This window comes from Talaromyces marneffei, chromosome 8 (assembly GCF_009556855.1).
Source record: "Talaromyces marneffei chromosome 8, complete sequence".
In the NCBI taxonomy this organism is placed as follows: domain Eukaryota; kingdom Fungi; phylum Ascomycota; class Eurotiomycetes; order Eurotiales; family Trichocomaceae; genus Talaromyces; species Talaromyces marneffei.
The window spans coordinates 822,420-834,368 of NC_072355.1; the positions used below are offsets into that span (position 1 = coordinate 822,420).

General features: G+C 47.3%; 7 protein-coding genes across 7 annotated transcripts; 4 read left to right on the forward strand and 3 right to left on the reverse strand.

Annotated features, from left to right (window-relative positions):
• Nucleotides 1-442: 442 nt before the first annotated feature.
• EYB26_009635 (uncharacterized protein) lies at nt 443-2,472 on the forward strand (the record flags this gene model as incomplete). Its single annotated transcript, XM_054268882.1, has 4 exons — nt 443-1,516; nt 1,571-1,624; nt 1,738-1,911; nt 1,969-2,472. The coding sequence occupies 4 exons, from the start codon at nt 443-445 to the stop codon at nt 2,470-2,472; spliced, it is 1,806 nt and encodes a 601-aa protein (XP_054124857.1).
• Nucleotides 2,473-2,614: 142 nt separating this feature from the next.
• EYB26_009636 (uncharacterized protein) lies at nt 2,615-3,697 on the reverse strand (the record flags this gene model as incomplete). The annotated part of the gene is made up of 3 exons (XM_054268883.1): nt 2,615-3,198; nt 3,277-3,528; nt 3,580-3,697. The coding sequence occupies 3 exons, from the start codon at nt 3,695-3,697 to the stop codon at nt 2,615-2,617; spliced, it is 954 nt and encodes a 317-aa protein (XP_054124858.1).
• A 1,403-nt stretch (nt 3,698-5,100) lies between these two features.
• Nucleotides 5,101-6,252, forward strand: EYB26_009637 (uncharacterized protein; the record flags this gene model as incomplete). Its single annotated transcript, XM_054268884.1, has 3 exons — nt 5,101-5,120; nt 5,169-5,544; nt 5,593-6,252. The coding sequence occupies 3 exons, from the start codon at nt 5,101-5,103 to the stop codon at nt 6,250-6,252; spliced, it is 1,056 nt and encodes a 351-aa protein (XP_054124859.1).
• A 269-nt stretch (nt 6,253-6,521) lies between these two features.
• EYB26_009638 (uncharacterized protein) lies at nt 6,522-6,961 on the reverse strand (the record flags this gene model as incomplete). Its single annotated transcript, XM_054268885.1, has 2 exons — nt 6,522-6,847; nt 6,910-6,961. 2 exons carry the CDS (start codon nt 6,959-6,961, stop codon nt 6,522-6,524), a joined length of 378 nt encoding a protein of 125 aa, XP_054124860.1.
• Nucleotides 6,962-7,493: 532 nt separating this feature from the next.
• On the forward strand, nt 7,494-8,238 carry EYB26_009639 (uncharacterized protein; the record flags this gene model as incomplete). The annotated part of the gene is made up of 5 exons (XM_054268886.1): nt 7,494-7,545; nt 7,628-7,722; nt 7,787-7,810; nt 7,882-8,006; nt 8,067-8,238. 5 exons carry the CDS (start codon nt 7,494-7,496, stop codon nt 8,236-8,238), a joined length of 468 nt encoding a protein of 155 aa, XP_054124861.1.
• A 1,061-nt stretch (nt 8,239-9,299) lies between these two features.
• On the forward strand, nt 9,300-10,674 carry EYB26_009640 (uncharacterized protein; the record flags this gene model as incomplete). The annotated part of the gene is made up of 8 exons (XM_054268887.1): nt 9,300-9,312; nt 9,373-9,404; nt 9,469-9,579; nt 9,632-9,719; nt 9,769-10,146; nt 10,199-10,283; nt 10,335-10,479; nt 10,534-10,674. The coding sequence occupies 8 exons, from the start codon at nt 9,300-9,302 to the stop codon at nt 10,672-10,674; spliced, it is 993 nt and encodes a 330-aa protein (XP_054124862.1).
• A 368-nt stretch (nt 10,675-11,042) lies between these two features.
• EYB26_009641 (uncharacterized protein) lies at nt 11,043-11,837 on the reverse strand (the record flags this gene model as incomplete). The annotated part of the gene is made up of 4 exons (XM_054268888.1): nt 11,043-11,174; nt 11,230-11,319; nt 11,390-11,507; nt 11,581-11,837. The coding sequence occupies 4 exons, from the start codon at nt 11,835-11,837 to the stop codon at nt 11,043-11,045; spliced, it is 597 nt and encodes a 198-aa protein (XP_054124863.1).
• Between the last annotated feature and the right edge of the window lie 112 nt (nt 11,838-11,949).

An 11,949-nucleotide genomic window follows, 5' to 3' on the forward strand; every position in this document is an offset into this window, starting at 1 on the left:
TTCGCTTTCTTTTTCTTCATTGTTTTTCTTTTCTTCTTTTGGTTTCTGCCGTTCTGAAATCTTATATGTAGTGTATACATTGTCTCTTTGGTTGGTCGTTTTATGGTGTTTCGATTGGCGTTGCGCGTCGGTTCTTATAAAGTATCAACCTAGACGGTCAGCCTGCTTGTCATTACAACAACCACTACATCTACGGCGTTAGAAAGTTACTTGTGGCTCATTACGAGCGTTACGACCCCGTCACAAGACACAAGGAAGAAGAAACTCGGACTTTTCCATCTCCGGTCTGAAATTATAACCGAAATACTTGCATCAGCACAACCTTTTACTGCTGTTGTCTTTTGAGCATCACTCAAGATCTGCTGTTTCTTTGTTGACAGCAGTTGTTTCGATTCAAAACCGAACCTCGACGTCGTTTTGTCGTCCCTCGGTTGCAGCCACGATGGACGCAACGGTTCCAATGTCATATAGGTTTCCGAACAACGAACTCAGGGTCTTGGAGCCACCTCGATTTATTGATTCTCATGTTGAGAACAGTCTTCCATACTACCAAAACGCTGCTCCAGTGACATACACTCCTCACATTCCGTCACCACCATATGAGGTCCCTGGACACATGATGAATGGGTATCATAACTCGTATCATCAGCCACATCTATTTAATCACCACCAAACTTCAGGACCGCCTCAGACTCACAGCCATGCGCATGCTCAGCCTCTTCATACTCATCTTCATGCTGCTCAAGTCCATCATGCGCGCCCTCTTGCACTTCATCATCCGCAACATCCGCAACAAGCCACAAGTGGAGGACATTTATCTACAGAACATACGCCTATTCATTCACCTTCCCCGGATATCCACCAGGCTTCAAGACGAATGCCTCATGTTCAGTCTACTAGGCTGACACAGAACGTGCAACAACAGCCTCAGCAATCACGCATTCTGGATGACTATCGTTCTGGCGCATCTCCCGCTATTACGACATCTATCACTACTACAACCACTACCAACAATGTGAATATTCTCACGCCTGTCTCGCCATCTTCGAATCCCATCGTCAACGCCCAGAAAAGAGAGAAGGAACCTTCAGGCGTTACGAAGGATATCAATTTCTCGACAGAAGTCGACATGCTGATGAAGACCATTCAATCTCAGAATACCGTTCCTAATAGCAGCTCTATATCTACGCCTACTCCGTCTGTGACATCGGCAGCTACACCACCACCTCACCACCAATTCTCTACAAGCCAATCACATTATTCATCCAACGCATCACAAATGCCCTATCAACTCAGCATGACAGCTTATAACTCCTATGAAAACACGCAGAATGCAAGTACATCCGTCCCGCACCCGCAGAATCAGTCTGGCGGTCGAGTCGTGAGCGATAGTCCAGATGGAAGTACGAAACATAAACGGAAACATCAATGCACGTTACCGGGCTGTGGGAAACTGTTTACTCAAAAGACTCATTTGGATATTCATATGAGAGCTCATACTGGATTGAAGCCATTTGTAAGTATATCCGCAATGAGGAATAAGCTTTACTATGCTAACTAAACAAATCAGAAATGCAACGAACCACAATGCGGACAGCGATTCTCGCAGCTTGGAAATCTTCGGGTATGTCTTAACATTTCTTTCTTTGGATCCTATTCGACAAGTTTTGTCTTATTATCTCTGTCTTGAAGATGAAGAACGTGTATTGAACACAAAATTTGCGTGGTGCGTTATAGACCCACGAACGACGACATACGGGAGAGAGACCGTTCAAATGCGAGGTTTGCGGCAAGTGTTTTGCGCAAAAGGGCAATGTGAGGGCACACATGTTTACACACGCCAAGTCGAAACCATATACATGTCAGTTGGATAGCTGTTGGAAACAGTTTACACAACTTGGAAATCTGAAGGTAGCTCTACAACCGTTTCTGTCTTTATAAAGCCAGAAGCTAATGAGAATGGAACAGTCGCATCAGAATAAATTCCATGCAGCAACTCTCCGCGATCTGACCATTCGGTTTGCGAATATGCCAAACCTGGAAGTCATGACGGCAGATGACCGAAGTCTCTGGACTTATTTTGCCAGTTTGTACAAGAACAGCAACAAGGGTATCAAGGGTCGAGGAAAAGATCGAAAGATAGCCTGCACAAATCCGAACAAGAACAAGAACTCCAGCAATGGCAAAAGTAATGGTCGAAGCGGTCGATCGAATACGAATCGCAACAGCAGTGCCAATGAACAACATCTTCCAGCTAGTGGCAGCGATGCAAGTTTGAGTGATTACCACAGTTTTGGGGAAGATGGCGACGAAGAAGAGGAATTGCATGAGCACCAGCAACACCAAAACCAACACCAACAACGGTATGCGCATCACGGTATGTCTTCCGTGCACCATGGTGGACACGGTATGTTAGGGCATGTTGTGCATCATCGAGAACCGTTGTCGGTGTATTCGAAGAATGATCGATGAGGCTGATCATGTATATGTGTGTATCGATATGTACTTTACAGGTTGAGCTAAAGTATCACAAAACCAATTGCAAACTCAATACCCCTTGCTATATACACTATCTATCATACATTCTATAGTAATCGTACACCATAATACGTGATCAGATTTTGTACATAGCCGCCTTGGTATTCTCATAAACCAAAAACACGACCCACGTACTCGGCAACACACGCACAAGACTCGGCCCAAGTCCCTTATAGAATCCTGAAACGCCTTCCTGAGCCCATATCTGCCTCATCGCATCCAACACACCGCGATATGTGCTTCGAGCCAATGCAGTTTTCGTGGATGCATCCGCATTATATGCTTGCAACTGCAACCTGGTACGTAGTACCTGATACGGATACGTGATACACCCCGCAAAAGTTTTCGAAAGACCAGAGATCAGGAGAAGCTCTACATTTGTAAACTCCCCGCTTCTTCCACCAGCACTCCCGCCGGTGGCAGAAAGTCGAAGTCGATAACTCTTTAACTTCTCATAAGCCATAAACTGAAACGCGCCATGACTAACCCCAAACAGTGCGGGCACAAGTCCCCGATAAAATCCGGGGATGCCTTCTGTGCGCAGGATTTGGGTTGCGCCTGACATGAAGGATTGGTATGCGCCGGGTGTGTAGGAGCCTGTGGAGAGCATGCGGGTTTTTATTACCCAGATTGGGTTTGTGAGGATTGATGTTAGGGCTCCTGTTTCCCCGCAAGAAGAAGAAGAAGAAGCAGTAGATTAGCTGTTGTGTCTCTGGATATGAGGTGGTGGAGGCGTACCAGCAGCCCCCGAGGCGAGGAAATACTCTGATGCACTTAATTTGTGCCCATCGTCATGACCATGAAGTCTACTCTGAGCGATCCTCTCCTTTATATTCCCATAAAACAAAAAGTAAAGACTCCAACTGGTCGAATTCCCAATTATGTTTGGCGTTAAGCCACGATAAAGAGCTCGTATGCCACCTTCTGTTCGATATATTTCGCTTATTATGCGTAGGGAGCTGCCGACTCGGTGGCGGGTGACGCGATCGACTATCCTCCACATATCAGCACAGTTCGTAAAAGGTAGGGGATGGTACGTACTCTGTAGACGAGTCTTGATCAGATCCAGCGGGTGCAGAGTCAGTGTTGAGACGACTCCGGCCGTGAGTCCGGCTACCGTTTCGATGATCGATGTGGATGAGGCATTTCTTTGGCTCATTGACTTTATCACGGAGTTGTGGGAATATCTATCGTATAATTTTGGTCGCGGTGGAGGCGCATTGAATCGTGTTGTGTGTTGGTTGCTGGGTTGAGTTTGGTGGTGGATTGATTATCAAGCTTGTCCGAGAAAATATTCATTCCTATGACGACGGCACGTCGTAGCTAGACTATCGGCCCATCACCTGGGTATCTGCCGATTCCGAGTCAAACATTGTAGACAATACTGCTGGGCTTTAAGGATCACTAAACGATCCATTCAATTCGAGTATATGGCAATATATCATTTAGTTTATGGCATGGTTGAACGCCTTGATCAAAGACCTTGTCAAGGGAACAATGATCCGAAAAGTTACGTATATGCAGAATATGTGATAGTCATCAGCAGCAGATTTCCTTCTAACCACTGTAATCAAATTTCAAATATTATACAAAGAGCAACCATGTCCGAAGTATCAAAAGGCATCCTTCTCCTTCCATACTTCTTCCCTATTGCTCACACATTATGATGACAGGCATATTGATGGTGTGTGTTAAGACATCGAAAATAAGAAGAGAAAAAACACCCAAATGACCAATGCACCCAAGATCCTGTATATCAACGTTCCTTTCGCATGCTATGGCGAGCAAGATTTATCGTATCGTGTTGTTTGTTTGTTGTACGGTGTTGTATATTTATGCGAGAGGGGAGAAGAGCCTGTGCGTGGTGAATTAGTGGATGTACATGAAATTCAGATCGGGGTCGACGGGGGCGAAGTACTTAAAAAGCGTAGGCTTAGGTTCACTGTATGTGTAGCCTGTTGAATTATTAGCAACTGAGATGATGATAATGGTAGGCTTGTTGGATAGTTCATACCGAGATAGACTATGAAAGGAAGGTAGCCACTGAAGAACACGTTATTAGAGATAGGGTTCGCGCGAGATATTACGGATTCATAAAGCCGTCGAGGGAATGATATGACTCACTAGTGAATGGCGATTCTGGAGACCTCAATGACCTTGGAGATGCGCTCCTGTAGAAGTTGTCTACATTAGTATGAGTTGCGGATACTGCTTCCTCGTGATCTACTAACCTTGGTTTCTTCGGAGAACTGGACCATATTGCTTGATTGACTAAAGATCGCAAATATATTGATGAGCTTGTTGCTGAAAGGAGACTGAATCTTCGGCGTGCTGGTTGGTGTGCTAGAAGTGAAGTTGGAGAGTTGACGTTGGCTGCGATGGCGGAAAGCTAACAATTTTTTAGCCCAGCCAAGTTTAGCCATTTAAATGCTCTGCGCTTTCCGTCTTCCGTCAAACCACGACTAACCTCACCACATCAAAGCTCTTTGCTTCCGGTCCTTTGAAATCCAGCGCGCAAGAAACTATTTGTCTCTCTAAACCTTCCGAACAATACAACGCGCCATGTCGGGCGCAAGGCATTGGTACGTTGTCTAGTTCATCTCTGAGCATCCCCATCTAACAACACCCAGGGAGCAGGACAAAGAGGCTACTGTCTACATTGGCAACCTCGACGAACGAGTAACAGACAGCCTAGTATGGGAACTTATGCTCCAAGCTGGCCGCATCGTCAACGTCCACTTGCCCAAAGATCGAGTTACGCAGACACACCAAGGCTACGGTTTCGTCGAGTTCATTAGCGAAGAAGATGCCGAATATGCTGCTAGAATTATGAACCAAGTCCGCCTTTATGGAAAACCGATTCGCGTGAATAAGGCTTCTGCAGATAAACAGAAGACGGTCGAAGTTGGCGCTGAGCTTTTCGTTGGAAATCTTGATCCTATGGTCTCGGAGCAGGTACTTTACGACACATTTAGCAGATTTGGAACTTTGCTTTCCTTGCCGAAGGTATGCCCTTACAAATTTTCTATTTTTGAATGTGGCTAACTATAACAGATTGCCAGAGATGATGCCAATCTATCCAAGGGTTATGGTTTTGTTTCATTCGCCGACTTTGACGCTTCCGATGCTGCTATCGCGAATATGCACGGACAATACTTAATGAATAAGGAAGTATCGGTTCAATACGCCTACAAGAAAGACGGCAAAGGTGAAAGGCACGGTGACGAAGCAGAGCGAATGCTTGCTGCTCAGGCTCGCAAACACAATGTCCAGCCACAAACTCAACCACTACCTCCGCAAATGATGGGACAGACACCAGGGCAAGGAATGATACCCGGCGCGGTGGTTCCAGATGGAGGACGTCCCATGCCTGCTGGCGGGCCACCTGACTTCGCCGCAGGTAGAGGTCCTATCCCTATTCAAGCCCAACAGCCCCCTAGACCTGGACCTCCAGCACAGCCATTATCTGCACCTCATCCGGGTCTGCCAGCGCGTCCACCTCCATCTCAAGCTGGATTTGGTGGTCCTCCTCCGCCACAAGGCTTTGCTCCACCTGGCTTCGGGAACACACCTCAACAGTCTGGCTTTCCGCCGCAGCCTCCAGCAGGGTTTGCTCCTCCGGCTGGATTTGGAGGCCAAATGCCCGGCTCACAAGCAGTCCCGCCGCCATTTCCTCCAGGCTTTCAACCACCTGGATATGCTAGGGCCCGCTGAGTACGGATTATTATATGGAACATTATCAGCTGTGCTTGGAAAGTTATTTCATATTCTGAAGCATGTTGCATTGATATTCAATATCGCTCAAACCAAATGAAACGGATACGCGCCACAAATGAACGAAAAAAAGACCAGCCATCCGAATCGGCGGACTAAGCAAAGACGCAGCAGAAAGACTCATTGAAATGCGTGATACCAAGAAAGGAGATGCCGAAAGGTGGTATTATGTGTATAGAGAAAGGAAATAAGGAGCGTCAAAGAGAGTATTATGAAAACGAGACGAATTTGGGGTCCCTGGGTCGTCCATCCGGTCCGATGTCATTCTTCGCAAAGCGTTGTTCGGTGTATAAACGACGCGCCTCATCAAAGTCAACGCCTCGTCTCTTCATGATTCTGCGTATTTCTCGTTTTGCCTTATTATCAAGACCGGACCTCGAGTCGCCCTCGAGAACGTTATTTGTGAGATCAAATTCGGAGGATGTGAAGCCAGCTTCGATGTCTCCGCTGAAGGTTGTGGGTAGTCGGTCGTATACATAGTCGGGGACGTGGTCCTCAACGAGTGGGAGCCATCGTGTTCTAGTCAGATATAGAACTAGCAATCTATTAGTTTTCGTTGTCTTTTTTTCTCCGTGCAGGAAGAACATTCTGGCGTACCTGTACCGACGACAACCACCATAAAAGTGAGGCTGTATAGGAGATAAGCCATGATTAGGATAAATGAATGTGGTCGCCAACCCAAGCGGGCGGATGATGTAGCTATATGAACCGGGGGATAGATATGTCGTAGAGCTTCTAACGACAGCGGGAAATGTCACCACATATCTTGCATGAATGTAATCTTTCTGTTGTAGTAAGAAAACAGAGAGCTAAATGATGTGCTGTCTGTTGCGTTGTTGGATGGATGAACCTCGGAGCTTACGCGGCGGTTCCAGCTCAGGTCAGTCAGCCAAATCAATTCCGGCGAATCCGATTGCCGTCTAGTTAGTGCCTTACAACGCAGGCAGAAATATGTGTATTGAATGCTGGACAAGACTGCACTATTCCGCTTCAGGTAATCCATATCGAAAACCCGTATTATGTCAGCCGCTATGCCGGATCAAGACCCATTAGCGAGTGGGAGACACACAGCCCAGCAAAAGCTACGGGATCCCGATTCGACTCTTTTGTTTGAGTATCGAGATATTTCCCCAGTCTTTGATCGGTTATTCCACACCAGAAAATCCTCACATACATACAAAATGGCTGCTGAACGGTCCAACGTCTCCGCCGACCTTGTCTGGCAAATTACCCGTACGTTCAACATGGCGACTTGGGAGAATTTGAATATATGAAGTGGGCGCGGAACATATGCTAACATTTTTGTTGCAAATAGGCAACCAGAACGCTTTCCTCGTCCAGCGCCACAATGCTGGTGGTGTGCGATTCTCCCGCGACCCCTTGAACCCCGTCAATGTCCACTCCCGCAAGGTATTTTTTTATACACTCGAAAATCTACAATTGGAGGATGCGAAAGGCTGACATGATTCGCTAGTACGCTGGATACGCCAACGACAAGGTACGCCGGGAACAACATCAAATTGCGGAAATCATGGATTAGAATGTGGAATTGACTTGAATTGGAATTAGGCCCTCGGTCTCCAGGCATCTGAGAACGGCGGTGTCGTTCTCATTGCTAAGAACGCCAGCAACACCCAGAACCCTGCTAAGAGCATCCGCACTGTCACATACGGACCCAAAACCTCCAACCGCAAGTATGTTTTGCTCTAGACCGTTGGCGGAGGCATTTGCTTACCAGACATTTAATTTTGCAGGATCTACAAGAGCGTCGCCAGCAGCACCGCCAAGAATGGATACCGTGCCGATTTGAGGGAAGCCGCTGTCGCTCGTGTCAGCGCTCTCCGTCGTTCTCAACAGCCCAAGAAGGATGCCCCTGCCCCCAAGGTCCGTGGCGCTAAGGCCAAGCAGGCCGCTGCTGAGGAGTAAGCGGATTTGCTATGCATAAAATGAAAAAGCAAAGAATGAGAACGGGGAGAAGGAGATGGTGAAACTGGGATTTTTTCTGGCGCCAGGTTTTTCCATGGATTTGAGTCATGTGTGTGTATATTTGATATAATGAAAGAAATAAGACACCTTGACAAAAGTCATTCATTACCTTCGAAGGGGTATATCCGATACCGTGCAGGGCGGCTTATAGATCAGCCGCAAGTGACGGGTAGGAGGCATCGGCATCCCCCTGGGGGATTGAACCAATATTATTATTCCATTTCTCCGCTGCAATTCTGTTTGAGTTTGATCAATGGGTTAGGACTGCAAAAGCCAATAAGATTCAACCTCTCTTTCCCACTGGGGACATGTGTAGACATCCACTTGCAAGCGCTGTCGTTTCATTTGGCATCACGTATCCATAATCCTGGCCATATCAAACAATCGATACTCGTAATGACACCCTCGGTAACGCAGTCATATGCCGAACTCTTTATCCTTGGTTTCTGGCCTGGTCCGCCTTTTCCCGATTTTCGGATTGAACGAAGAGTAAAGAACGAATGACAGCATCGCGGAGCCTTCCGAGATGAGGTCGAGAAATCGTGAATGCCATCATTTCCGTATTTTGTCGGGAGGTTACTCGATATGCTGGACAGGAAATGTATTAGTCGGCCTAGAAACATACTAGTATACTGCCAGGGTCGCAGTTGCCCTCCCGGTGAGAAGAACGAACGTCTCACATGCGCCTGCCCGCAATCGCCATTGCCGGTCTGGGTCTGTCTGCCCCTCTTATAAACCCCCCCACATCCCCCAACATTTGCTTTGCTTGATTCTGTTGATGCTCCTTGTCCTTTATACCATTGCTTCATCATCTTCATCATCATAATCTTCTTCTTCTTCTCATCATTGTCATTCAATTGACCTCTTCTTTCTTCCGCATCCCGAATTCCATCATACAGACCGTGAGTAGCTCTTGCCCTGACCCCCCACGTCGACTGTTTACCGTTTACTATTTTCTTGGTTCATGAGCTAAACAATAGCTCCTTGCTACCTGCAGAGTCATGGTTAAAGCTGGTGTGTTACTCTAGTCGTCCATTAACTATCAAAGACTACGATCATTAATCATCCATGCAGTCGTTCTCGGTGCCTCCGGCGGTATCGGCCAGGTACGCCTCTGATATGCTCGTATTTCAATTTTGGGGGCTATTCTGACTAACGTCTTATTTACAGCCTCTCTCACTCCTCTTCAAGGCCAGTCCTCTCGTGGATGAGCTTGCCCTCTACGATGTTGTCAACACCCCTGGTGTCGCAGCCGATCTTTCTCATATCTCCAGTCCCGCTGTATGTCCTCCACCCCGCTACCACAACACCGAACCTGGCTCATACATTATAGAAAATCACTGGCTACCTCCCCGCAGACGATGGCTTGAAGAAGGCTCTCACCGGTGCCGACATTGTTGTCATCCCTGCCGGTATTCCTCGTGAGTGACCTCAGCCCGGAGTCTACCAGAAGATTTCTAATCCAACCAGGCAAGCCGGGAATGACCCGTGATGACCTCTTCAAGATCAACGCCGGTATCGTCCAGACTCTGGTCAAGGGCATTGCAGAGTTCAGCCCCGAGGCTTACGTACTGATCATTTCCAACCCCGTCAACTCCACTGTCCCCATTGCTGCCGAGGTCCTCAAGGCCGCTGGTGTTTTCAACCCTAAGCGTCTCTTCGGTGTCACCACCTTGGATGTTGTCCGTGCCGAGACTTTCGTCCAGGAATGGAGTGGCCAGAAGAACCCCTCTGAGACCACCATCCCTGTTGTTGGTGGACACTCTGGTGACACCATTGTCCCACTCTTCAGCCAGGCCAAGCCTGCTTTCCAGATTCCTGCCGACAAATACGATGCCCTCGTGAACAGTTCGTCGCCTAATTTGTGTATTGTCAAGGTCATTCTAACATGTTTTTGCAGGAGTCCAATTCGGTGGTGACGAGGTTGTCAAGGCCAAGGACGGTGCTGGTTCTGCTACCCTTTCCATGGCTTACGCTGGTTTCAGGTACGTGTATGCATACTTTTCTAAAACTCAAAGACTAACTTTGGAATTAAGATTCGCCGAGAGCGTGATCAAGGCCGTCAAGGGTGAGAAGGGTATCGTCGAACCCTCATTTGTCTACCTTCCTGGTGTGCCAGGTGGTGAAGCTATCCAGAAGGCCACTGGCGTGGACTTCTTCTCCGTGCCCATCGAACTCGGAGTAAATACTTGCCTGTCCCTGGAATTAGGAATTTGTTACTAACTGTCCATACAGACCGACGGTGTTTCCAACACCATTAACGTGCTCGAGAACACCACTGAGACTGAGAAGAAGCTGCTCGAAGTTGCCATCAAGGGTCTCAAGACCAACATTGAGAAGGGTGTTGACTTCGTCAAGAACCCCCCACCAAAGTAAACGCCAATACCACCCATTTTTATCAAGTCAGTCCATTGAACATCCTTGTTTCGCGACAAATGTTTAACGAACTGGCTTAAGTCAATGCAGATTTAAGGATATTGCTAACTTGTTTGTTTGTCATGAAAGATAGATTGTGATATGTGATATGACGTGAATGGAGACATGACTCCCAGGCTGAAGTGAGACGGAGCGGTGACTCGACTGTCTTTACATTTTTTCCATAGCATTTCTGCTGGAATCTGGCATATCAAAATAAATTGCCAGTTTGAATGAACCTGTGCCTCAGTGCTGCCTCGTAGGCTGTAGGGTAAAATGTTTGAGTACCAACCCTGATTCAAGTATGCATATTAAGTGTGGGTTGATATTCATGTCTTTGCCTGGTTACTCTTGATCTGAAAAGTAGCCCCAGGAAGCTCCGACGTCTCAGCCTGCACTGTAGCGTCGATGCCCAAACTCGCTAAACAACCTCTAATAAGACCACAGGGGAACCACAGAAACTGTAGATATTAGTATTCCATGATCGGAGCCACCAAAAGAGAAAGGAAAACATACAGCTTCCGCACGAGCCACAGCCTCACTCCTAACAGCCATACTCATCCTTGTCAGGGGCCGAAAAGCATTATCTGAAAGAACATAAACACCCTATCCATCCATTATCGATTGTATCAGCATTGCATGACCTTAGACCAAGAGAACAAGAGAGGGGGCATACCCTATGATTCGTCTTGAGATTATCAACCTGTTTCCTAAACAATATCGTCCATAGATCCTTGCATATGAATTTTATTGCATCCAGATTGTCTGTGAAGCGTGGTCGGTCGCGGGAGAATCTATGCCCCCATCCATTAGCCCAACTGTCGCTATCACGTCTCTCATACGAGTGATAAGAAAGGGGGACTATACCGTTCCGCAAGACCTTGCCCAACTCTATATCCCAGCATCTCGAGACGGTAAAACGTCGCTTCTTGTAGTTCTTCATCTTCTATTTTTGCGACTGCATTATTGGTTCCATCGGTAGTTGTGGAGTTGACGAGGAGGTCTTGCGTTATTCGTTCGGCCATGGGGACGATTTCAATTAGCAACAGGTCGAGACAGGAGGTACTGACAAAGCGGGCGTGCGGATCGGAGGGGTTGAAGGGGTTCTGGGAGTCGAGGGACATGTTTAATTTCTATCTTCGCTTGATACTGGGTGTTGGAGGCTATGGTGGTAGATGTTGCGCGGAGGGGAAATTCGGTTTCGGGAGTGGGTTTTGGAGCCGGATACTGTTTGTG